Below are 26348 nucleotides of genomic sequence, written 5' to 3'. Positions count from 1 at the left end.
TGAAATAGAACAATATCGATTCATACATACGAAACAATGGAATGTAAAATATGGATACAATAAGGGAAAAGATCATATAGTTCTCCACTGAGACACTCTCTCAACGGATCCTCTGCATGCTGGGGAATGGGGAATAGAAAAACAGGGGAAGTCCCGGCCCAGGGGGAGCTTTGTTTATTTAAGAGAGAATGGGGAGTGAATCGAACTACGATTCTTTCATGTATTGAGGCATTAATTCACAAACTAAAATGGCACAGGAGGAGAAGGCAACAAAATTCAGCTCATAAGAAGTGCAACATGCTGCTACACGAGATACCTTTAATGTGTCATTCCAACTTGTTCAGGAAGGGCTAAAAAATTTCAGCCAGTATACATTTCAAACCGATTCTGGCATAGCGTAACATTTCGTGTCAATTCTCAGTAGAGAAAGCAATAAAGTTCAAGGGTGTAAACAGCAAGTCAAAGCTTTTAGCTAAAATGTCTCGATATCACATAACGTGCCCATCAAAACACTAAAGGGTGGGACCTTACTCCAGCGTGAAAACGTATCCTAACACCATCATCATCATCATCATAAGCTATGTAGCGAAGTATAGAAGGCCAACAAACTACATCGACAAATTCTTGAAAGCGGAACCAGTGAATACCTGATTGAGCAGAAACTTTTTTGCAGTAGGATGATCTAAAACATAATGAAGAATACTGTAGAGATCTTGAGAAAACAGGGTCTTGATTACTCCCACATTGTTGGTCTATACATCTTCTGGTGAAGTTTACATTTAATCTCATTCACCGACTAAAAATAACGGTATTCCCCTGAGGATAAATCAAATTTGACTTCACGTTAGATGTCAGATCTCCAAAAAAAAATAAAATACACGTGCCAGCATATGTGCAGCTTTCCTCAATGGTAAAACAGTTCATTTTGTTATGCAAATGCAGGATTCATCGAGTACCAAATTACTCACCAGCCTCCATGTCTTGAGAAATAATCATTATCAAGAGATATAGCAAGTGCAACAGCTACTGCTCTTTCTGATAGGCTTAATGGACGTGCTACATCCAACTCTTCAATCTACATTGAAAAAGAAACCAAAACAATTGTGAATCATCCGCCACTGGTCGCAATACATGCCATCTTGCATTTCTAGCTCATCTCAAGATGTTCTCAACACACTTTCACATGTAACAACCAATAAACTATTCAAGAAAAGTTCAATAAACAAGTTTGAGTCTTCCCACGCCAGTCTCACCTTCACATCACCAAAATAGGAGAGTTTTTTAAAATAAATTTTTATTTTGCTTTTTGCTTTTTGGTTGGGTCAGGAGATGAGGGATCACTTATGAATAATTGGAAAAAAAAATGAAGGTTTAAGATGTTAGTACAGGTGCTCCCACTTATGAGTGATTGGAAAAATAAGTGAAGGCTTTAGATTCAGTAGAGTTGCTTTACCCCTGTAACAGGACAAATACTGGAATCAGCATTCCCAAACCGAATCACATACTGGCCAGCATCAGTGAATATCTGTCACACAAACAACACAACATTAGTTCTTTGTGATAAATATGCTGAAAACTGAGGAATTATTTCAACAGAACCAAAAAAGGATATCATAGAAATATGTTCCGGGCCACCATGAGCTTACATATCATTTCAAATCAATAGACTCCCATGTTTAAAAATATTTTGTCAGTAATCCACTGAAAGTGATGAACTGAAATGTGATAATGCAGCAGAAGAGACGCATAATATTTATAATTGGCATGCTACAATGTGAGAGAAATGAGACATAAGAAACAGCAAGAAATGCAGAATGTTGACCGTAAAGCATCTCCGACCAAAGAAGACAAATATAATTTATCTTAGAAAGTAGACACAATCAACTTCATGACTAAGTAATAAAGCATTTTTCCTGTAACTGTGAACCATTCTGCTTCATGTATCCTGAGATAATTAGCAGACTCAACCAGAGGAAAAAAAAAAGGAAGAAGGAAAATCACCTCAAAACCAAAACCTCTCCAATCACGATCTATCTGAGCCAGCACCTTCCCATCGATGTCCTTCAAAGTAAATGTCCAATTCCAAAAGCCAGGATTTTCAACAACAGCAAACTGCTTATTCCTACAACATGTGATAAACATGTTCTAAGTCATAAAATAAGCTAAAGTCCATTGAACAACATTATTTATCTGATACAATGGATCAAAGTGGGTGCTTTCAAGAGTCAGAAGTGTTTCCAGCAAGTCATTTAGATACTAAACTAGGAAATATTTAGACGCTATAGCGACCACAAGTCATTACATTTCTGCAGAGAGTATCGAAGGCTTCAGTGTTTGTGGCTCACTTTTACACCAAGGTGTGTTTAGTAAATGTTTTCCAATTTTCCTATGTTTGGTTGGTCAAAATGTTTAGAAAACATATTCTTAGGAAAACAAACTCCTTAAAAATGAGGAAATTGACTTCCTTAATGGACGGTGGGAAAACAAGTTGCATAAGTGACATTCCAAGTTTATTGTCGACCATCTCTCCATTTAATAGAAAATCCAGGAGGTGTGATAAATTTCAAGAACTTGATATTATCAAACCACCCATACTCGCTAAACTTAACTTTTCCTCTTTCACACTATAGATGGTGAGATCAAAATATGTTAAGCTTTAGGAACACAATTAACTTCAGTTTACATGTTAAAAACCTTAATCCAACTTAAATCCGCACTAATTCAATGAACCATGAAAGTTATTCAACCAATCCACAATTCCTTAAGTAAATCCATGTTACTGACTCCACCTAATTGGACTTCAAACCATACAACCCCTCGAAACAAGAGATTTGAGGGATAGAGAGATAATTTGTGACTAACATGAATACGTGGAAATATTGCAAAAAAGGAGATTACCCCAAGTACAGATCATAAATTCTCCTCCATAGATGCCATCTTCTGTGGACAACACCAACCTCCTGGAAACATTTACAACGAGAGCTTAAAACTACTGGGAACATATGACCTAAAAATTGACAATTCACGGGAATGGCTTGCATAAATGCATACTTCTCCATTTATCTCTGCATAAATTGAGCTGTTGATCCACCAAAAGGGCCTCCGAACCTTATTTGATCAGTACAGATAGATAATTATAAATTCTGGGTATACATATATTCTGAAATTAGAGCTAATTGATACCTCAATGAACAATACAAAACGCTGTTTTAAATTTCGTACCCTAAAGAGCTCATTGCCAAGGCCGTCAGTTACATAAGCCACAAATGGGCGCCTTGTACGAAGAAACTACAACAAAGAACAACACATTTAGGTGAAAAGATAATAAAAGTTATAAAAGTCCCGGTGCAATCTAATAAAAGAAAAAAGCATCAGCTTGCTGCCAGTGTATGGTATTAATTAGCAGACAATTAATGCAACAAGATGCAGCTTCACTTGTGAAACCTGATGCAAATGCAAGGTTCTCTGAAGCTCTCTTTCATCTACGATGCTTTCTCTTTCTTTTTTTTTTTTTTTTTTTTAGGATAAGTAAAAAGAAACTTTTTACAAATGAAAGCTGCACTGAGCCTGTGCTTCAAAAGATAATTACAGAGAGTGCAATTCTCCTTATCAGATCAATCATTGCATCTACAAAATACATCATGTACAAAGGTAGGTTGCACCAGAAAGCTAAAAGACAAATGCAACTAGTTTAATTCAAAAATTCTGTGAGAATATTCAAACAGGAGTGAAGAAAATGAACTGGAAAAATATCACATTGTGGCTTTTTATTGGATGTTTTAGCTAATGATCATATTCCTTCTCCACACAACGGATATTTTGATTTGGTGAAGATACCTTTCTCCATGATTATATATGGGGGAGTGCATTATACTAGCCAATAACATGAGAAATACCAACAGTGTAAAAGAACCCTCGTGTCATATCTATCCTAATATGTCACCACCATTCAATATCAATTTTTCGTATTCAAAACTCCTATTAGTCCACTCTCCCATTCAGAGTTTCTGTCACCTCCTATTTTGCAGCCTTCAGCACTTACTCCGGCGTTAATCATATTCTCTACAACATATAAGACAATGACATTGGTAACACCTCCCAACAAAAGAGGGTGGATATGCATCTGTGGATCGGTCAACCACTCTACCAGCATGAAAGAAGACCAACTACATAAATGAGAACATGTTTTTGTTGATTTCAGTATAACTTATAAATATGCCGCCACTTTCCAGTATCGAGTTTTCATCTTCAACAAGATGCAACTTGCATTTTCATATACCCAGACATGATTTCTACAGGCAGAATCACCATCACTACTCCAGTGTTGCAGCCCTCACTCTCCAGTTTATTGATGCCAACTCCATAAATTTCTATATAGACTATTTGCTTGTTATACTTCTCAAAACGACCAACACTTAATGCATGCTCTTCTCCTGTTACCAAGGGATAGCTGGAATAGGTTCATAAAGCTACAGATGCACCCAATGCAAATTCAATCAGCTAGACATAAATTACATTTAAATCACTGAACCATGCTAATCATCTAAAACAATCACTCGGCCTCTACAATCTTTGACCATTGAGGGGAAATTCAATTGATGACACCAACTCTTTGTCATCCAAATTCATGCAGTCACGAGTCACCCTCCGATTTTACTCCCAATAAACTTCTACTTAGCCAATCCAATCCAGCTTAGACTTCTCAATCTCATATAACCAACATCGATACATGGTATGTGATGTTCAAAAAGTGCATAGTTGATTAAGGATGCATTGCATGCATATTAATCAACTAGAAAATTACAATAAAGATGATGATTGACCATGTCAGTGATGTAAAGTTATGTGAAAACCACGTGCATGATATATGTTCATAAATATACGTAATTAGCCTCTCCTCTGAATTACTCTACAGTACTGCCGGATCATTAAGCTAAAAACATTCTTTCACAGCCTCATCGAGAACCCAAACAATAATAGAAATACAAGCTACTTTTGAGCAAAAGGTTAAATAAGACAAACAAATCAAAAGTAGATAGCAAAACGAAGAACCAGAAGTACCTGTCTTGCAAGGAGATTACTTTTTTCACGAATGAAACCTACAGGCTAGAAAGACAATATACAAGTAAGAACTAATTTATCAATGAGGGAAATTTTATTAGATCAAATTGTCTATGCAAGCAGTAAACTGCAGTGAGAGAACTAGAAGGCATTAGAGGTTACTTACCGATTGTGGGAAGCAGACATCCATGACTGCATACCTGTTTTCCTGTAAATTATATAGAAAATCAATCACAAAACTCTGTAGTCAAAATATATCAAAGAAAAAGAAAAAGTAGATTAAAAAGAACATGTTTAGAGACATCCAACCCCAATATCTCAACACCACAATAAAACTCTAGAAGAGTTCTTCTGTCCCAATTTGTGTGGCACTGTTCGACCGTCCATGAAGTTTAAGAAACAAAAGGTAGACTTTTGAAACTTATGGTCTAAAACAAGTCTTAGACATTTGTGTGACTATAAATCATCTCATTAAAAGTAAAACAGGGATTTTAAACTTAAATTGATTCAAAATATGGAAAGATGACATTCTTTTTGGGATAGACTATAAACTATGCCACATAAATTGGGATAGAGGGAGTATAATTAAATTTGAGGGTTTACAACTGAAGTAAATATTTTGGTTCTCCTTCTCTCTTCAAGTGTTTTGGGTACTCAACAGCGTAGACTGTTGAGGAGTTCAGAGGAACTCAACAAAAATAATGAGCCCGGAGAGAACAGAGTAGGTTTAGTAGGAAGAGAAATGGGCTTGAAGAAAAAATACTGTTCTGATGGTTTGAGTTGAGAGAGAAACCCAGAGTGAGCGAATACACAAGATAAAATATACAGTTGGGCCAAAAATATAGAGAATATAGAGAACATGATTGCATCAGACTTCTGAATAAGGGAGTTCACTAAACTTAAGCTCCAATTCCATATGAACGAATGTAAGCCGTAGAGGTGGGTGTTCAGTTCTTTCGAACTTCGGTTTTCGGTTATTCATAAGGGTGTACCAAATACCAAACCGTTTTTTTTTTTCAAATTCGGTTCGGTGCGATTTTTTCTAATTGATCACTCCATATGCCCAGGGTAGTTGATGGAAGTGTGACTTTGGTTCCGCAAAGCCTCTAGTGCTCATTCAACAGCCACATATGACAGTATTTGAGATGAAGAACTTGAGCAGCAACCAAATGACTTTAAAAGATTAGTAATCTAGAACCCTTTGACCAAGCAAATAGATACAATAATAATTGCAATACCAATAATGATGTTCATAAGAATAAATTAGTAAAGCCACAAACTTACTTGCTCAAAACCAAGCATAAGATTAGCCCACTCAATATCTCTTGTTATCAGCAAGTTAGATCTTGCAAGAAGAGGTGCAACCATGGCCTGAAAGAAGAAAGATATTGGAATTTCGGTGCTTTTTATACATTCCAACTCTTAACAGAAACAAAGGCAACAATTATACATTTTCTGATTCACAACAATAGCAATATATAAGTACATGTTTAAGCAGGAAAGGTAACAAATTACAATGAAATTTTTCAGCCTAAAATAAAGAGTTCATGAACTACAAAAGAGACGTTCCAGCCACGTCTGTAAAGGAAAATATAGAGTGACTCTGTATTGTACCCTAGACAAAGCAACTTAAAATATGCCCAGGGTAGTTGATGGAAGTATGACTTTGGCTCAGCAAAGCCTTTAGTGCTACTCTTAACAGCCAGGGATGCCAGTATTTGAGATGAAGAACTTAAGCAATAACCAAACTGACTTTAAAATGATTAGTAATTCAGAACCCTTTGACAAAGCGAACAGATACATAGTTCCTTAAGCAAGAAAATAACATTTTAAAGATATGATCGATGAGCTGAAAATATGAGGATTTAGAGATTCTGTCCCTCTAAAGGGAGCAAGGTGACTAGAGCACTGAGTAGAGTCAAAGATCTCCCATAAAGTAAATGCAAAACCAGTTGCAGAGCAAACACTTTTTATAATGCATGAGCAATATTAGACACATTACTCATTAGAGCCATCAATTAGGAAGTAAACAACCTAGTCAGATCCTGAGCACACCTATTCAAATTAAAAGAAGCAACAAAGACAGAAGCGATTGGCGATTTTGCAGATAGGAGACCAATTAAAGCTATAACTTGGGAATTCAGTTTCATGTTAGGGGGCATATATGTTGAACATAAAATTCTACATTTCTTTTGTTATGAATGCTAGAAGGGTTTGACAACTCTACCTCCTCAACTGATGTTGGCTCCAAAATACCTGTCACAGATTGGCTTATAGGTGGTTGCTTGAGAACTGGCTTGACTTTCTTGTGAGGTGTATCTTCTGGAATGGAGGCACCTGAGAACATTTTTCTAAACCGAACTTGGAAAAATGTGTCAAAACCTGTTGTTCCTCTCTGGTCTACAGTATTTCTCAATTTTCTTTTTTGTTTTCTTCCAGATCTTTGTTTCTTTTTGTCAGCAAGCCAAAGCTGCACAAAAAAATCCCTGTTCAAATCAGGACCATCTCCCGACCTCTTCCCATACTGTCGAGATACAACAATTGCACCTGGTCCTGCCCCTTGGGCAATGCCAGTAACAAATCCAGGCAGCTTATCCCTCCCTAGCATATTTCCTTCAAAGGTCAATTCTCTAGAAAGATTTCCAGTTTGATTAAGCGAAGACGATAGGTATCTTCTTTGTAACTGTGATTGGACAGAAGAACTGTTTTTAACAACAAACATCCCATTCCAATGCTCATTTGTCCCCAAACTTTCCGATGATCTGCACTTGTATTGTCTAGCTAAACAACGAAAACTCATTCTCCAGCTCATCTATTGATAAAATAATATTAGTCAAATACATTATCAATCTATATTGAATACACATTCTTAAGTAGTAAACAACATAGCAAAAATCAATTACTCATAGCTCGTAATCAGGGACGGAGCTAGCTCATCAGTCTAAATTTGATTCCAAACCTTATGTATGTATTAAGAAATTACTAATTTAAAACCCAGTAATTCTAAAGGAATAAAACCCGAACACATAGACTTCAAATTCTGGTTTCGCCTCTATAGCATATTCATGAAATTGAAACTTAAACTCAAACTGTAAAGCTTTAAACAAGTCATTAGCAAAACAAACAAATACAAAAGAATGAATTCCAAAAATATCTAAACACGGGGTTTTTCAACCAATCACACAATCAAAAACGCACAAATTCATAAACACTTCAATTGAATTATTCTCACCTTAGCATAACGGAGAAGAATATCAAAAATGTTGATCTACAGAAGAATTTGCTGGTACTGCAATGGCGTTAAGGGAAGTACAGTGAGAATTTGTTCTTCGAAGTTACCAGAAAGTAGAAATGGAGAATGAATGTTGTCGGGTCGGGTCAGGTTTTGTGCCCGAGACTGTTTAGCGGGAGAAGTGCAAAGATGGCCAAGTTTAGAGTCATTTACACTTTTATCCCTGTTCTTGTTGGCCAATTTTAGTCATTTTCTTTTTAGTCCATTTAAAAAAAGGTCTCTTTTTTAATAATTTTTTAATTTTAACTTTTCATATGACATGTTTAATATCATAAGATTAAAGAAAATTTTAATACATTTAACACATCTTTAATTTAAGATCACAAGATTTAAAAGTCTTATTTACTTTCTTAATTTTGTGTCAAGTCAAACAAATTTCCAACTACAACGTTCTAAGCTCTTCAATTCTCGATTTCATAGTGATAAAGTTCAAACACACTATGTTCCAACCAAGATAATTTCTTTACTTCGAAATTTAAGAAGGAAAGAAAAATTGATTTTTAAAACTTGTTATTTTAAATAAGTTGTAGAAATTTATGTAGTTATAATTATATATCACCTCACTTAGTATTACTTGAAAATGATGAATGAGTCTTGTGCATGTTTTATTGCATTTGTAATTTGAAGAAGTTAGAGTGCACGGAGAGAGAGGTTGTTCCTGATAGACCTCGGCTGAAAGAAAAAAATTCAACTCAAACCATAGAATTTAAACACAAAAAAACGAGTTTCAAAAAATCAAAACGTTTTTATAAATCACCATCAAAAAGGTCTTTTGTTCAATCATGTAAAATTCATAACATATAGTCTGCAGTATAATCTACTAATATATGGATGGATACAAAGTGGTCTTATTATTATTGGGTTGATAAATTCTGTGTCTCAGGTTTAAGCCTTGCATTAGCAATACTCCGAAAAACTTTCAAAATTCCTTTAAATGATACAGCTCCAACCAAATTGTGATCCTCATCAATGACCCAAACGGAACTAGCACGATGTGCAAGTGCTTGAATTAGCACAGCTGCCAATGAACTCCCGGGGTAACATGTGATCGCCTCTGACCTTCTTGATGAGGAATATCGTCCTGATCCATTTCTACTCGACCCAGATTCATCGTCAGAAGAACAACTGCAAGCTGAAGATGATGAAGACGACACTGAGAATTCTTCCTCCATCAGTTTGGTCATCAGGCCAAGTTTTTTCTCTTGCAACCTCATTTTCACCAATCCAACCAAGTCCTCTGGAGGACCACCGTAGTCTATGTATGCCATGAGATCACCGGCTGAAAGAGTCGTGATTGCTGCTGCAACATCTTCATCACAGTATGCAAGAGTGGAAGCAGAGATTTCCCCAATTAGTTTATTGTCATTATCCACTACTGCCAACGCGGTTTGTTCAATATTTGCTAGTTTAATGGAATCCAAAGCAGATATTGCAGGATCGTGGTAGCCGACAGTCATAATGTTGTGATCTATGATGTTGAGGGATTCAATCGAAAATGTGGGCATAGGAGAGAAGACTCCAATGGAATTGAGAAGGAAACGTGCAACATCTTCTTGTGTTAGCCAACAATATTCAACTCCATTATGATGTGTAGATCTCGGAGAGGATGATTTTCTCCTTGAATCTGTGCTTGCATAGTTGTAAATTGGTATGACTGCGTTTTGGGTACCTTCAATCATGTAATCTATAGCTTCGAGCAAGCTGAACAAACAGAAATGTAATTTCAGAAGACTACCAATAACAGCAAACATCAGTAACATCAATCTACCAGCAATAGATCCATTGAAAACTAAGAAAAATGATCCAGGAAAAGGACAATTGGGCAAAAATTTCTGCTGCAAGTATTATTAAGCTAACAAAATTCAATAAAAGAGCAACACAAACCTTGAATTGGGCTCCAAATGCCTCACAATTGAATCTCCTTTAGGCAAAAGCTTCGATATCGGAACTTCAAATGCCTTGGAAGAATCAATCAAATTCTCTTGTTTAGAGAGAAAGCAAATTACATCCACCATAGATATCTTCCCAACGCAATGACATCCATCATCATCATCTGCTTTAACTTTTTCTAGAACCGAAGAAGAATGATCGCAATTCCATACGCTTACATGAGTCTCGCCGGATCTCTTCAACAACAATAACGCCTCTGCTACCGTGGCATTCTCCGGAATTGACCTTAACGCCGGCTTACCAAGGCATAAATCTGATACATCCCGATTCAAAAACCGTACTGCCATGCAAATGATAATCACCGAGATAGATAATATTAATAATATAAATGCAAAAAACAAAGAGAAATAGGCGTAGGCGTAGACGGCGAGGCAAAAATGGAGAATTTTGAGTTGCCGGAAAACGCCGTGTGAGAAGATCCGGTGGCCGTCTCAGGGGATGACGACTGAGGGAAAATGGAGGAAAATTGAGATATTTATAGGCGGGAGATTACCGGAATAACCGGTAAGAGGGATGAGTTTTTTGACACAGATTGTGGGGCCCGGGAGGATACAAGTGGTTAAACAAGTTTGGTTTGGAAACAATGAGAAAATGACAAAAAAGGTACCAACATGGGTCGTGATGTACTGGTGGTGGGAGTGCTTCACCATTAACCAAAGATCTCGGGTTTGAGTTTGGGAGCGCCACCCCCGAACGGGCTCTGCAATGTGCGATCCGTATTTAGTTGGAGCTCCAATGTAGGCTCTGGACACCGAGTGGAAAACCACCCAAAAAAAAAAGAAAAAATGACAAAAAAGGTCCTACCGGGAGTCGAACCCAGGTCGCTGGATTCAAAGTCCAGAGTGCTAACCACTACACCATAGAACCGGATGTCCTGTTTGCTTCCAAACATTTATCATATTCTTTGATTGTTAATTGAAAAACTTCTCACTAACTGCAAAAAAAAAAAAAGTCTGCTTTTACGAGTTCAATCATAAAAGCAGTCACTAATACTTGCATTAAGGTAGCTTGTTTATACGATACCCTTCGAAGTGATATCCTTTTTCGGACCCTACTAATATAAGATGTTTTGTATACCGAACTATCCTTTTTTCTCTGAATATACCTGAAATAAAAAGAGGACATGTCCTTCTGGATGACTCAGTTGGTTTGGAGGGTGGTTATCCACACGGATGACCCGGGATCGATCCCCCCTCAATGCCTTCTAGTGGCACGCTGGGGGTTTACCTAGCGCTCACCTCTAGCAGGAGTTTACCCTGCGTACCCAAATGACGTTTCTTGTCGTCCTTATTGACAATTTTTTTAACAAACATTTTCATGTCTATCTATTTTGTAATGCTTCCAAAACCCCTCTAAATTCAGAGAATCCTTGGTGAAGTGCAATTCTTTTGTCTTTTTGGGCTTTTTTTCATGGCTATTATTATCGTCGACCATAATTCAGTTCACATATTCTAGCAGAACATGACTTTAAAATTAATTTGGCCGTTGGAAATATTTTCGATGGACTTTTCATAAAATTGACAAAACGTCAGTCAAAGTTCGTGTTTTCCTTTTGTAGTTATGTAAAAAGGCACAAAAAATGTTCAATCAAAGCATACCTCGTTAGCAAACCTAATGCAAGCATTAATGACTGTTTCCACAACTCGTATTCACAACACAAAAATGTACAATAAGTATAGTAGTAAACCATATCATACTCACTCTTATCATACAGATCCTTGGCATATTTGTTTACTTCTTCCTACTTCCTTTTTGTTTTTTACATTTCTCCTTCCCCTTCCCCTGCTTCCTTTCAGCCTGGTAACCACCACCTCGAGTCTCGGAACTACTAGCAGACGGAAGAAGATCCATCATAGCAACTCTATCACACGATACATAAAGTTTCTCCGCGCATTGGTTCTCTAACGCGATGATTATATCCTTTGGCACAATGAAATGGTTCAAGAAAACTTCTAGCTTGGTCTTTTTTGATAGCAAGCTCTTTAGCAATTGCTCAATGCTTTCCTTTTCCAGAGTACTGCATAAACATAATAATACAACAAAATTACAAATTGAAAAGACAAAAGTTTATGTATATTGCAAGGAGAAAACAACACAAAGATTCACCAAAACAGACATCTGTTTAGTAAATGATGCTCTTTTTTATCGTTTTGATCACAATGAATATCTTAATGACAAAACAATAGACCATATTCTAAAATTTTATAAGTTATTGCAAACGTTGAATGACAATCTAATGTTTCGTCTGTAAGGTTAGAGAAGTATATGATCAACACTACATCTTAGGGGACATGTTATGCATCTCAACATCCATAGTACACCTTTACATGTAGAACTTGACAGAAACCATGTCGTCTGCCCCTCATCGTTCAAATTAATTTTGGCGAAGGTGATGGAATTACGTTTATTGATCTAAAAAGATATGCTTAACCAAAGGTAATATGATATAATCCAGAAGACATAAAATTGAAGAGTGAAGAAACTAAGAGCCAACGAACCTCGTATCCATCAATAAATGGAGTTGTATCAACTCCTGAAGCAGATTACGAGTTTCCTCCATCATGTCCTCAGCAACATAAAGTTTCTTCTCCGAGCACAGATTGATTGCAGCGGTTAAGAAGCTTACATTATCATTAATTTCCTCCTTGAAACAAGAAAAACATGAAGTTTAGTAACTTGATATAAAAAAAGAAACATGAAAACAGCCAATTCGACCCGAGCACAACACATAATTTTACTGAATTCCAAGTCATAACACTAAGAGAATTAGGATTAGTTTAAACCTTCAAATTAACAGTTGAGACACTTGCAGAAGTTGCACTGTCATCGCTGCCACTAGACTTCAAGACGTCTGATACTTCCTGAAACACGGCCCAATTCAGTTGCACGTAATGATCTGACACAGGAGTAATGGTCGAAATCTTTGGTTGATCACCACAATATGAGGAAAAATTCGCGCATGACATGACTTCTGGAACGGTGATAGTTTTATCTATTGAATTGCCTGTTTCAGCTGGAATCAACAAACTCAAGATATCTTCTTTGCTGCAATCTGCTCGCAGCTGCACAGAGACGACGTTGGAATACTCAACTCCCGGAACAATCTCACCAAGGTTGATAACCAAAAGAGGATCTCCTCCTTTTTGAAAAGCTTCAACAAAATCATTGATATGAACACAATTATTCTCCGTTCCTCGTTGAAGAATGACATAAAGTTCCTCCGGAACCTGGTTCCTAACATAGTCGATACTGAGCACTTTGAAAAGAACATCATAGTATATCTCACAGTTCAGACACAGTAAGCACAGAATAAACACCAATCTCAAGACCATTTGCTTATAGTACATGTCAACATTGATTTTTGATCGAGCAATCCACTCAACTGTGCTAGCTTTGTCAAAAATGAGTTCTTGTACCATCACAAGAATGGAATCATATAATTCTTCTAAAACCGGTGTCTTAACAGCATTCCTAGAAGTTAGTCGGGAATCAAGCTGCCCAGATATCAGCCATTCAACAAATGAAGATTTAAACGCGAAGAACATTCCACGATACTGAGATACCAAAATCAGGAAATGCTCGAGAAGATACAAGAAGTAACCAGGGGAGAAACAGTCGTCAATTTTTGTCCAATTCTCGTCTCTTCTTTTCCAATTCGCGCTAAATGTATCCTGCAAAGCTTCACAAAATTTCTGCAATAACTCATAACATTCAAGATTAATGTTGCTCAATAGAACTTCTTGAAATTTCAACGATTGGTCTCTAACAGAATCGCCTGACTGATCAAAATCTTCCCAACATTCTCTCTGTTTCGTGCAATAGAGAATTTCGATGAATGACTTCCAAGGAACATCTGATGGGATTCTTCCAACAATTTCCTCGTACAGCTCCGCGGGAAGTTTTCCCGAAGCAAGGCATATGATCACCATCCTTCCAATCTGTCCATAGCTAAGAGTACCACTAGTGCCAATATCCTGGACAATACATTCTTGAAGTAAGTCACAAGAAAGTCTTGTTCTCCTTAGAGAAATCATACGTCCCACCATTGACTGTCGAGAATCGAGGGGGAATATCTTCTCAAAGTATTTTGTCGACACTAGTGTCAAAACATTCTGTATTCTCAACGCAAAACTGTTCAAGACATGGTGCTTGGACTCACTTAAAAACTTTACAATCTCGTACACATTTAGCAGGCACACACTTTGCCAAAATAAAGGCAACGACTTTACAGCCAACTCATAGAGGGATGCAAGAGTTTCGAGAACCTTCAGACCAACTACAAGTAATGCTGTACGCCAATGAGTACGAACAGCAGAGATAAAATGCCGAGCATCAACAAATACCATTTGTTTGTTCCGTCTTACAACAGAGCTCTGAATATTTTTCACCCATTCGGCTGCTGGATGCAGCAGAACATACGTAACGTTGAGACCATTCAACTGCTGCCTTACACCAAAGTATTTTAGACAGAATTCACCAACTCCTTTGAATTCACCAAAATCAACATCTCCGAGGCACTCAAGAGAATCAAGAACATTAACAACATTATTCTTCCACGAATTCCAAAAGTGAAACAGTGTCCCAACACTAACTGGGCTGCTCGGAATCAGTTCTTCTGAACCATTTAGATTACCCGATAACTTATCATCCCAAACATACTTCGTTACGTCATACTGAAAATGAAAATCCAATATCTTTCTACAACACAAAATTTCACCTAGGAAACTTTTACATTTCTTAGAGGCAATGAAATTATGCTTCAAGACTGACCAATCAACCGACTCATTCGATAAAACCTTAATCTCAATGCACACGGTTTCAAAATTTGACCCCTGCCTCGCGAATATCATCGCCTTCTCTAAAAGTTCCTCCTTTTGCACGAACGATTTCAAAGGCCAACCTTTACTTCCAACCATCCATAATGAGTGAGACAGAACATACAAGAGGACAAGTGAGCATGCCTTATCAAAATCCCCTCTCTTCCCAAGAAGATCAGCTTCACAAAGTACATTTCCAATCAAACGTGTGATTTCAATAGCTTCAGCAATGTTTCCTGATTCTTCTTCTAAAAGAAGCAACTCATCGAGGCACTTTCGAGACATCAAGAACTTGCGCTTCAAGTCCATTGATGGGAAAATTCTGACAAATTTCATCATAGATTTTCTGTCCTTATGCACAAAAGAGTTAGATGCACAACTCTCCAAGAACTCCATCCTGATTTCATCAATTTCATCAGCACTTTTCCCAACATTACCGCGCTGACAAGCGTGTTGCTTCCAGAAATCGATATATTTCAGACCTAAGTCATAACATTTTCCTTTGGTACAAACTGACAGACACTCTGTGAAATAATTTCCTTTTGCATAAATTTCTGCTGCCTTCTTATAGCGACCGGCCAGCGTAAAACATTCAGCAGCCTTTATCAGTTCACCACACTTGTCCAAATAAATACTTCCTGCATGTAAGTTTTACAAGTTAAACATATAAACCGAAAAACATGATCGGATATGAAATTTTCTCATGTTTAAGTGAAGAAGTCGCAAAGGAAATGCACTACATATGTATATATCAAATACTTAAGTTTAGAACATTATTAACACTTGAACACATCATTCAAAAATACAAAACTAATAAAGTTGAAATGATGGCTCCGCCTCTGTCAATCAATTTGCTTCTATACCTTCAAGCTTATGATTTTATGATGTATGTTTACTAAAGCTCAAAAGTGGATACTTAAAACTCTAGAAACGGAAATGCGAAGCAGCAGAGAAGGAAGAGAAAAAGAAAAAAGAGCAATTTCGTAAGATCACCAACTTCATACCTGCTTGTTTATAATCTTTTAAGTCATAAAAACACTCTGCTGCAGACTTAAATCTGCCAATAGAAAGAAATATCTCTGCAGCCTCCAGAAGATTGATGTGAGCCCTTTCGGGATCAGAATAACGAATTTGTTCAGCAGTTTCCATGATATAAGCGGCCTTTGCTCTTTTCTCCCAATCTGTTTCACCCGCTTGCTTGAAACACATAAGTGCCATCTTATAATTTTTCTCCCAAAACAGCTGCATTTAAACATCAAACACTTTAGGAGGACAGAAAGAAGTTGAGACCATGCAATGAAAAATGCACGAGAGAGTAGCAACGGAATGAGGAAGACTGAGTTGACCTTCATTCCTCTCGATTTCCACTCCTCCGGAGTGCTGAAAGTTTGCATAGTATCTGTGACTGAATGTACATTCTTTACTTCCATAAGAGACGACATTTTCCAGTAGTCAAACATAGGCCTGGAAAACTCATCTAGACTTTCACATATCCATAATCTTTGCCGTGTTCGAGTAATAGCAACATAAAGTTGCTTCAGTTCAGAACACAAGATATTATGTTTTGCATCACAGAAACTTGGGAAGGACAAATCGGCTAAGTTATGTTCTTTCATATGCGCATATACAACTCTCCATTGATTTCCGAGTGGCGATGAGCTAAAAAAATTGTACAGGAGTACATCCTACAAATGATCAACAAAGTCTCATCAGTAGAATTCAGTAAATTATATAGCAAAACAGTTGATTCTACCTACTCAAATATGAATCGGAGGAGATATTAGCTCGTTTTGCGAGGTATCTTCTTACGAGTAGGCATATCTTTATTTAGACATATTCCACATCCTGATTTTTAGAGATTAGAACAATTCTTTGTTGTTAAACCCTCGAGTTAAGACACGAAGAACTTCTAACTCAAATTAAAGTAACAAAAATGAATTAGATGACTGATATCTTAAGCACAATAAGCAACCAGAAGACTTGCCTCAAATTCGAGCCCTTTGCATTCAACTATGGTCAGAATAAGAGCTTTCTGCCCAACTAAACCATAGACTTCTTGCTTCGCAGATTCATCACGTACTAATATTACTTGTTCCGCACCAAAGCCTACTATTTTGCCACTGTTATTCCCCTTGTTCCCGAAAAGAGTTATAATGGCATTTTCATCATTTCCGGTCGTGAGTAAGACCGGAGATGCACCACCTATAAGACTTGTCTCAGATTTTAACACATCTACGGATTGAGGGAAAAAATGACTGAGTAGATTAATCACACTCTGAGCGATTTTGAGTACACCGGTATGTGTACGGAAGTTCTGAAGCAACTGAAAAACACATGATAGTTGTCCTTTATCTTTTCTTCTGACATCACTCTTCGAGTCCATGAGAAACTCAGTGTAGAATAAACTTCTTATGTCCTCAAATCGAAAATCAACACCCCTTGCAATAGTCTGGGCCGTATCCCCCGAGAAAACAAACCCTTCATCCACATTTCTGCAAATATATTTGAAAAGAGAAAGTTGCCTCATTGTCAGGTCTTGAACTTCATCAATATATACAAAGTCCATTTTGTCACCATCCAAATGATCACGTTTTAGTCGAAGATGAATATCATTAACTAAATCAGATATATCAAATTCACCACGCTTCATCTTCATCTTTTCGTAAGCTTGGAAAATATCATATATTCCCTCTCTATTCTCCACACTTAAATTGGAGACACGGTTTTTAGACATTAAAACATAAGCATCTCTACTAAGCTTCCCATCATGAAAATCGCCAGCATGTAGCCCACCTTTTATATGAGACATTATTTCTGTAAAGACCCTTGAAGGATCAAGATTCTTTGTCAATTGACGTCTGAAGTGAGGCCAATACAAGCAACAAAAACGATCATAACTGATCTCCTTCTCTCTTATGAATGTTTCTATGGCAACTGACCTCAAGCTTCTGTCCTTGGAAAGATTCCACTTCAAGTTAAATTTATTGAAGTACGAAGAACCTACTGTTCCATCAAGCATCATTAAGAATTTATGGAATGTGATCACAAGAGGGTATTTTTTGTATGGAATGCCTATAAAAGAATTCGGTAAGTCCCTAAACGGAGTCATTCCATCAAACTCATCAGCTTCAAAGCTGCTTTCAGCCCAGAAACTTTCACCAAGAGAAAACCTGCAGATTTAAGGAACACAAATTAGGATCAACAGCTTCTACGGCTACCCTATATAAAGCTGCAAGATTTACAGGATGGAGGGACTAAAGTCTTCATTATTTTATAAACTGCGTGCCCAAAGCGTGCCCAAAGCTGCAAGATTTAAAGGGTGGAGGGACTTAAGTGGACGAAAGTCCTCCTTATTTTATAACCTTCGTGCCCAGTCAAACTAATTAAGACACACATAAATTGTAAAGATATGACACCTTGGCCTAACTCAACCCCAAGAGCTAGCTCATGAGGGAGGATTGTCCGAGTTCATATAAAGAGACCACCAATTCATTCCCCAACCAATGTGGGACTTTTACCCACTCTTACATCACCATTTTCCATTTTCTACAAATTTGTTTATTTCTATATAAATCACGGAAACAAAACAAAACAAACAATAAAACCAAGTAATTAGTCCAAGGATAAGACGAACAACTCGTTAAAGAAAGTAGTTCCATCAGGCAACTCTACGGTAGCAGATTAGATGAATCACCTTTTCAGCTGAGAAACTTGTTTGTTGACCGCGTAACACAGTTTAGGACTAACAGTGACAAATAGCTGGTGCAAGGTAGTCCTATTAGTCTCTCTGATACTATGGTCATCTTCATGTTCCTCGTATAGTCCAAATCTTGACTCCTCCGCTACATTTAACCCATGAACAGAACTATGGTGTTGCTGCTCTTTTTGGAACAGCTTCATTGTTAACACGGTAGTTTTCCCCGTGCCTGAGCGGCCAAGTATGAAACTACTTTTATTGAAAAGGATTATCTCCCTCTCTTCATTAGTTACTTCAAAAGGGACATCTATTTCTTCACCATGGCGATCGGAGAGCAAATGTGTGACAACACCAGATGATAACGAGTAAAACTTCATTAACAAGAAGCTTTCACTCACTCTTGAATTCTCAACATATCCCGATTCACGGTTCAATTTTCTCTCAGCATCGTTCTTATACTGAACAACCTCACGATGAACCTCCCAACACTTTGGAACTTCCAAATCCCTAAACAGAAAACGAAAAGTTAAAATCAAAGAAATTTTTAAAAGGAGACAACTTAAGTTTATCATAATATTTAGAACAATGGAGTGATAAAAGAAACAACATTACCCCACGAAATACTTCTGATTACAGAGGTTGATGAAGTCCTTAGTGTACGTTAAACATACTGCATCGAGTCGTCTCAAAAACCCAGGAAACTCCTCCAAAGGCAAAATATCCCAAACCTTGAGAACTTGTGTATGAAAGAACTCCTCTTTCTGAATATCAACAGTACAAACGAGATATCGCCCTTCAACCACCTTGAATTTCTTAACCACCTGAGATGAGTTTTTGCAAACTAAGTCCACATTCTTCCTCTTCGGGCGCCATCCACTTGCAAGCTTAACCAGAAGAGTTAACACATACTTCCTCAAGCACGAGGACGCCAACTTTCGAAATGATTTTCCAAAATTCTCACTGAACACTACCTGAAGAACCAAATAGAAGATATAAGCAGTTGCAATGTTACTTCATTAGCTCATATCTTCGGAAAAAATCAAAAAGATAAACCAGGCCCTCTACAGAGCTATTGTTACACCAATAATATAAACAAACCTCGACGGATTTCAGAATTCAGATAGTAAGTACTAACTATAGTCACACCTCACCTCGATGTATAGTGTTCAAAATACAAGAAAACAACTAAGATAACAGGAAAAACACACTTCGAAGAGCAAAGATTAGAGTGCATGACCGTTCACAGCATCATGAATTCGTTATAAATAATCCTACTATAATTCAACTCCTCCATTCCGCGTCTATCCAATCTCTAATCAGACTAAGTTACACAACGCGGTACTCAGAAAAAGTTGTGTAAAAGACAGAAATATGATTTCGTCCATTTATCTATGGAACAAAAGCAAGAGAATCTAAGAAATGTGTGTACCTTCCATTTTTGGTCTTTGAATAGAACACTATCCCCATTTAGAAAATCGTCCAATTGATCAAGTTCCTTCTTGGCATCTAAAATTGTTTTTCTCATGTTAGTATCTTCATCTGCATGAAAGAAGCATTGACGATCCTTGGCATCGAGAATTAGCTCCTCCCAGATGGAGTTACTATTCAGTAACGTTTTTTCATTGCCCAATATCCAGAGACAGTGTCTAAAAAAAGAATGAAAAATCTTAGACAAAGCAGAATTGATCCAAATTGTGAAGAAGCAGTGTATCAAATTGATCCGTACCGGGCCCTGGTCAAAGCAACATTAGTCCAATGAAGACTAGACAGGAAGCCACTGGATCCAGCATGATTCGATCTCACGGTAGATATTATTACAATATCTTCTTCCCCTCCCTGAAATCCATCAACTGTCTGCACGTTAACTTCAAAATGTGCATGGTTATTATACTTCTGACCAAGTCTATCTTGTATGGCCAAAACTTGAGCAGCATACGGTGATATAACACCAATGCGGAGTTTCTTCTTGGAGGCCGTACTCCAAGCTGCAAAAATTAGAATCGTATACGAGTGTAAAAAATGGATGTACTGATGGAAGCTACAAACAACCTCAATAATTGATATATCGATGTTAGACAATGCTTCCTTAAACACAAGAATGTTCGTCCATCGTCATAATTTTAACAATATTAGTAGAAGACAGCACATTAACAAGTGAAGGATGAAAAACTAAGTAATCAGTGTCCGGAAAAATATATTATGAAAAAATGTATAAGTTTTCTTTGATATGATTATACCTTTGAACAAGCTCTGCACCATTTGCATGACCAACGCAACCTCAACCAAATTTCGTCTATGTCCAAGATTATCTAGCTCTTCTTCTCCCCATGGCACATTTATAAAGGCGTACGGACCAAAAGACTGTCCTGTAAGATATATTTTTTCATATGCTTTACTCTTTACATCCGGGGCATCAATGATTTGCCTACGATGGAAAATTGAATTTGGGAACTGGCTTATTGAAGGATGCATCCTGTACTGTATGTTAAGCAAGTGCTTAACATGATCTAACGAACCGAGTCTTTTGAACAAGCTCCTTCCGAGACCAGCTTCACGAGCAATCTGGTAAGGAGTAATAAATTTCTATAAATATATATGATAAAAATACAGCCAGACCTCCCTATAACAAAATTTCACTATATCAGGTAAGTTTTCTTTGGAACCAATTTTCACGTTATGTAATGTAATATGTTCTCTATAACATGATTTAGCTATAGCAACCAAAACGTATCAAGACAAACGACGTTGTTATAGAAAGGTTTTGACTTTATGTCAGCTGAAGTTTCTACAAAATTGCAGGTGAAAGGGGATACGTACTCTACTCTTAACTACCGCTGTCAGCTTGAATTCATCTCCAGCGAGAACAACATGCCTTAAACCTCGAAGTTGAAGGGGTATGACTGCTTCGCACTCCTTCAACTGATCGGCGTCATCTACAACCAATAAGTCAAACGGCTTTGATTCCACAGAATGTAGCGTATATGAAGTAGAAGCAGTGCAGAAAATCGAGGAAGCCATTTGGATACAGAACTCCATTATCAGATCCTTACTCGTCGCGCTAGGAAAATGCAGTGTCCAGAGAGATTGCTGAAGATCTTTCAGGGACTGGATAATTAAAGACACTCCAAATGGTTGCTGACAAGAAAAGAGCATCCTCTCGGTAGAATCAAGCTGGGAGAGAGCGAGCACTATTCTATCAACATTTTCTTTTCGAAGGAACTCTATAGGTACATGTGTACAGATCATAAGCATGTACCTTCGGAGAGATGAAGCTGTCGAAGTAAACTGAGATCGAGCTAAATCTACCGATGAGCTGATCTTCACATTTACCTTTGGAGCTTTCTCTTGCTCACAGAGTTCCTCCAGAAAACTAATCATAGAACTTAAACAGGCATTCAAACCATTCGTTGGCGCAAGGCACTCCTCCAGCCTGTCAACACGATAATCGAGGGAAATCTCCGCAATATCTTCACCATCCTCACAGTTCTTATTCCCAAACAAGAGAATATCACCCAAAGGACAAAAGCCATCATATTCATTCTTAGACGACTCTCGGACCAGTTTAACCAAATGGGAAGCAACTCGGGCTGTTGTTACGTCCGTTGGGGCACAAGTAACAGTATTACACTTCATATGCAGCAGCTCAACAAGCATTACACTTAGTGTCCTAGTCTTTCCAGTACCAGGTGGACCACAAATAAGTTCAACAGAAGCCTTGTGGTAGCATCTCACGGCGGCTAGAGAGGTAAAGATTGCATTAGCCTGGGAATCATTCAACTTGGACAACAGGTTAGGCATAACTTCTCCAACCGGTGCATCATATTCTGAACAAACGTCACATTTCTGTTCGATCTGTTTGTGCAAGGGGACAAATATCAACAAATGTTTACATCATTTAACACCAAATTCATTTCCAAATGCCTACTAAAAGAGAGTAAAAATCAACAAGATTACTTACCTCTTGCACGGGGCAAAGGACTTTCTCAATCATATTCAAATTCTCTCTCACACGCAACATGTTCCATACTCTCTTATTCGACATTACATTTACTAAAAACACTACATGGCATGATCCTCGCATACCCTTAACATTTCCGCTACCCGGAGGAACTCTGACTTTAAAATTAACCAATGCATCGTTCTCATTGACATCAGTAACATATGCAAATGTCCAATATCCCGATCTCTGCAGGTCACTAGCATCTTCAAGTTTAACATTCGAAATAACAACAATATCTCCCGGTGATGTCCTATAAGGAACACGACCATCACAACAATGGTTCCTCCAATAATTAACCTCAACATCAAAAACCAATGATCCATTAGGCTCTAGTACTACTTCAAAGGATATTAATTCAGCAAATGGTGCTTTGACTATGTCTTTCAAGGAAACAGCAATATATGCTCGTGTTTCTTCGAGTAAAGGGAAGACGAAAGAACTCAAGTAATGATCTACTGATTCAAATGACTCAGGAATCTTCTCCACCTACACATTATGAAATTACATTAAAATCATATAGTAACAAAATGAAAATAAAACAAACACACTCTTTTGTATACTTCTCATATATACTATTATGTCAAGTGTATACGTAACTATTGTAGCCGGTAAACTGACTTATTTTCATGATTCTAAATCCTAGTTTCTCAGAACAAGCTACACATTTGGTTAGTCGATCAAAAATAATTTCATTTGCTAATCATATTTACACTATATATTATGTATATCATATATTAATATACAAAAGATATACATTTACAGGCTATTATTTTGGTGGGCGACTATTTATGTCAGTTTCTCTTTTTAAAAGGATTACATGTAGATTTCTTTTGAACAGCCTATAAAGAGTTAAAAAAATTGTATAAACTGACCGTGTATATAACTTAAACTCAATGAAATTACCTGAAATTGATACAAAGTTTCATCAAAAATATCTTTGATAGACCATTTGAGAACCAAATCAATGAAATCAATATCTTTAGGCCTTGAAATCTTCATTTTCTCCATAGGAGAACCTCCTCCCATACCTAAAAAAATTATTCAAAAAAATGAATACTACAATAAAAAATGTTGCATACAAATTTCTATATACAAGGAGCGGAGCTACAGTATAACTATGTACAAGTTCACGTGAACTAGTAACTTTCGATTAAATCAATATTTGTATTAAGAAATTCACTAATACAACAAGAAAAACACCTTAATCCCAAGAATTCACTTTACCAACTTATATATAGCAAGACTTTAGACATATATTGAATGATACATGAAAAGAAAATAGTATTTGAAATTGAAGAACTCATTTTCATGTTTTGAAAACTTATCTTTAGAAATTAATCAAAAAAATTCATTCAAATGCATAATTAATACAGTTCAGTGCACAAAGCATTTAGCAAGATCAGAAAAGAAGGTCGCACCTGTAATGTATACGATCTACCGTAATGCAAGTATTAGTAGCTGCATAGCCAAAACATATTTTTTAAAAGGCAAAAAAATATGTAGCAACACACAAATTAAGAACTATATATTGCAGAAATTTTTTGTACAATAAAAAGGAAATGAAGAAATTAACAAGTTGTTCTTGGAAAACGAAAGGGTGGTCTTTTCATTTTCCTCATGGTCTACTCATTTTCCCCATTTAGTTTTTTTTTTTTAAAATAATAATTAAGACTATAATTTATTTGTGTTTTAGTTATTCAATTAATATATGTTGATTTTTATTAAATATTATGTTCACTTTTAGCATGTCCTTTTCATATTCTTATCATTTATTTTTATTTGTCCAATATACAATAAATATATGTTTATTTTTATTTGTTACTTTTCACATATTAAGAAGAAAAAAAATATCTTTTCATGTTTTACTGTTTATATTAATTATTTATTCCCTAAATCTATATATCTATAAGCTAATATTATACATAATTTGAGAATTGTGTAAAATACTCATATTTATCACTATTTCTTAAGGGATATGTAAAGTTCTAAGTGGACAGTAAAGTTTGTGTATATTTTATCCTTTCAAACGTCAAAATTTTACAGAATATGTTAATGTTATTCACGAATACTATACAATTTATCTTTTTATGACGAAAATATTTGAATCCACTTGTGCCTTCCTCCATTTGTGCAACTACCTGGTAATTTGTCAATCAGGGCTTAGTAAATAAATAAAAATCACCTAGTTTTTACATTTTTTTAATATAAAATTTAAACCTAAAAATTCATGATTTTTCTTAATACTACGTATTAGGGCTGCGTATCGGTCCATTTGGTTCGATTTTGAAGTTTATTGGTTTGACTTATTGGTTATCGGTTTGTAGAGATGTTAAACCGTTATAGAATCATTAAGATATTGACTTATCGGTTATTGATTTATCCGTTATTGATCGTTATCGGTTTAACCGTTAAGATTTGACACAAAAAATATTGAAAATCACTTTAAAACAAGGTGACAAACCAAATGAATCATGCACATGAGTTCACAAGTTACATCTTTCTCAAAAACAAACACTTTTAAATTGTAGAATAACCAAGAGTTTGGGACAACCAGAAATAAAAGTAGGAAACCAAACTCTAAGTCAAGGACTTTGTTTACAAAATGGAATGTATATAATTATTTAATTTACTATCGGGTTATCGGTTAACTCGTTAAGAAAAAAACCTAAAACCGTTAAGAACCGATAACCCGATAACAAAAAAATCAAAACTGTTATCAAAACCGCTAAATCAATAACCCATTACGGATAAACCGATAACATTTTTTCAGTTCTGATTATCGATTTCAATTCGATTTTGAACCGCGCTACTACGTATGCTACTAAAATAGATGTGTCTTTCAGAATTGATAATTTGCTCATCTGTTTAAAGGTGTTTCGAAAATATTTGCAATTTGGTAATTAATTGGATAAATGAATGAATTAATTAAATCAATATAAAATGAAAAAGATTTTGTATAGAAATAAGTTGAATAGGTTATGCGTTTTTAGAGAAAAAATAAGTGCTTTCAAGCCATAGTAAAAAGTAAAAACAATAAAAAAAGTTTTTTTTTTCCCTCAAAACCACTTTTAAAATATTGATCAAGCACAAAGTATAAGATATAGTAATTTATTAAGTTATTTTTATTTATTATAGGAAAAGGTTCAATTATGTTATTGAAGTTTGAGAAAAGGCATGTTTATGCTATTTGATAAGTTTAACTCATTTATGTCATTTTCATTTTAGAAAAAGTTCATCTATGTCGTTATTGTTAACTGAAATGATATAGATGAATGATGAATCAAACTTTTAGCGAATGACATAAATGAGTATTTTCTCAAAGTTCGATTTACATATTTGAGTCGTTTTCCTTTTAAAAAAATAGTTTGATTAATAACGTGGCCGGATATAATTTACCACATGTAAAAAATGATTTTGCAAAATCAGGACTAATTTTAATTAACAAATAGTGACAACTGATGTGTATAAATCTTTCTCAAATAGAAATGACATATATGAGTCAAACTAATGAATAACATATATAAGTATTTC

At 36.2% G+C, this 26348-nt stretch overlaps 3 protein-coding genes and 1 non-coding gene across 4 annotated transcripts; all 4 read right to left on the bottom strand.

The window, feature by feature from the left end:
• Positions 1-297: 297 nt before the first annotated feature.
• Positions 298-8396, bottom strand: LOC125826028 (altered inheritance rate of mitochondria protein 25). The gene is made up of 12 exons (XM_049505323.1): positions 8294-8396; positions 7289-7873; positions 6346-6432; positions 5228-5269; positions 5062-5106; positions 3223-3288; positions 3052-3108; positions 2899-2960; positions 2002-2122; positions 1454-1525; positions 969-1075; positions 298-816 (listed from the first exon to the last, which is right to left on the bottom strand). Exons 2-12 carry the CDS (start codon positions 7871-7873, stop codon positions 786-788), a joined length of 1275 nt encoding a protein of 424 aa, XP_049361280.1. The 5' UTR covers positions 8294-8396; the 3' UTR covers positions 298-785.
• A 682-nt stretch (positions 8397-9078) lies between these two features.
• Positions 9079-10738, bottom strand: LOC125825984 (CBS domain-containing protein CBSX5-like). The gene is made up of 2 exons (XM_049505278.1): positions 10238-10738; positions 9079-10054 (listed from the first exon to the last, which is right to left on the bottom strand). Exons 1-2 carry the CDS (start codon positions 10588-10590, stop codon positions 9208-9210), a joined length of 1200 nt encoding a protein of 399 aa, XP_049361235.1. The 5' UTR covers positions 10591-10738; the 3' UTR covers positions 9079-9207.
• A 360-nt stretch (positions 10739-11098) lies between these two features.
• On the bottom strand, positions 11099-11170 carry TRNAQ-UUG (transfer RNA glutamine (anticodon UUG)). Its single transcript has one exon. It is a non-coding gene; the product is annotated as a tRNA-Gln (tRNA).
• Positions 11171-12034: 864 nt separating this feature from the next.
• Positions 12035-23843, bottom strand: LOC125825900 (uncharacterized). Its single transcript, XM_049505196.1, has 14 exons — positions 23721-23843; positions 22776-23303; positions 21635-22675; positions 21055-21379; positions 20544-20802; positions 20247-20463; positions 19430-19788; positions 18815-19324; positions 17105-18290; positions 16467-16805; positions 16125-16362; positions 13087-15758; positions 12802-12947; positions 12035-12320 (listed from the first exon to the last, which is right to left on the bottom strand). Exons 1-14 carry the CDS (start codon positions 23841-23843, stop codon positions 12035-12037), a joined length of 8229 nt encoding a protein of 2742 aa, XP_049361153.1.
• Between the last annotated feature and the right edge of the window lie 2505 nt (positions 23844-26348).

This window comes from Solanum verrucosum, unplaced genomic scaffold (assembly GCF_900185275.1).
Source record: "Solanum verrucosum unplaced genomic scaffold, falcon-dt-bn FXZP01000161.1, whole genome shotgun sequence".
In the NCBI taxonomy this organism is placed as follows: Eukaryota; Viridiplantae; Streptophyta; class Magnoliopsida; order Solanales; family Solanaceae; genus Solanum; species Solanum verrucosum.
Note: the sequence above shows the minus strand (reverse complement) of the source record. Positions and strands in the feature narration are given on the sequence as shown.

Bases quoted from the DNA above. Each gene is read 5' to 3' on its own strand.
- LOC125826028 (XM_049505323.1), bottom strand. From the start codon at position 7,873: ATGAGCTGGAGAATGAGTTTTCGTTGTTTAGCTAGACAATACAAGTGC. The intron at 5,270-6,345 runs GTAAGTTTGTGG...TATAATTTACAG, and splicing joins TTATGCTTGGTTTTGAGCAA to GAAAACAGGTATGCAGTCAT. The intron at 5,107-5,227 runs GTAAGTAACCTC...TTGTCTTTCTAG, and splicing joins ATGTCTGCTTCCCACAATCG to CCTGTAGGTTTCATTCGTGA.
- LOC125825984 (XM_049505278.1), bottom strand. From the start codon at position 10,590: ATGGCAGTACGGTTTTTGAATCGGGATGTATCAGATTTATGCCTTGGT. The intron at 10,055-10,237 runs GTTTGTGTTGCT...CTGTTTGTTCAG, and splicing joins CATTTGGAGCCCAATTCAAG to CTTGCTCGAAGCTATAGATT.
- LOC125825900 (XM_049505196.1), bottom strand. From the start codon at position 23,843: ATGGGAGGAGGTTCTCCTATGGAGAAAATGAAGATTTCAAGGCCTAAA. The intron at 23,304-23,720 runs GTAATTTCATTG...CATAATGTGTAG, and splicing joins AAACTTTGTATCAATTTCAG to GTGGAGAAGATTCCTGAGTC. The intron at 20,464-20,543 runs GTACGGATCAAT...TTCTTTTTTTAG, and splicing joins GTTGCTTTGACCAGGGCCCG to ACACTGTCTCTGGATATTGG.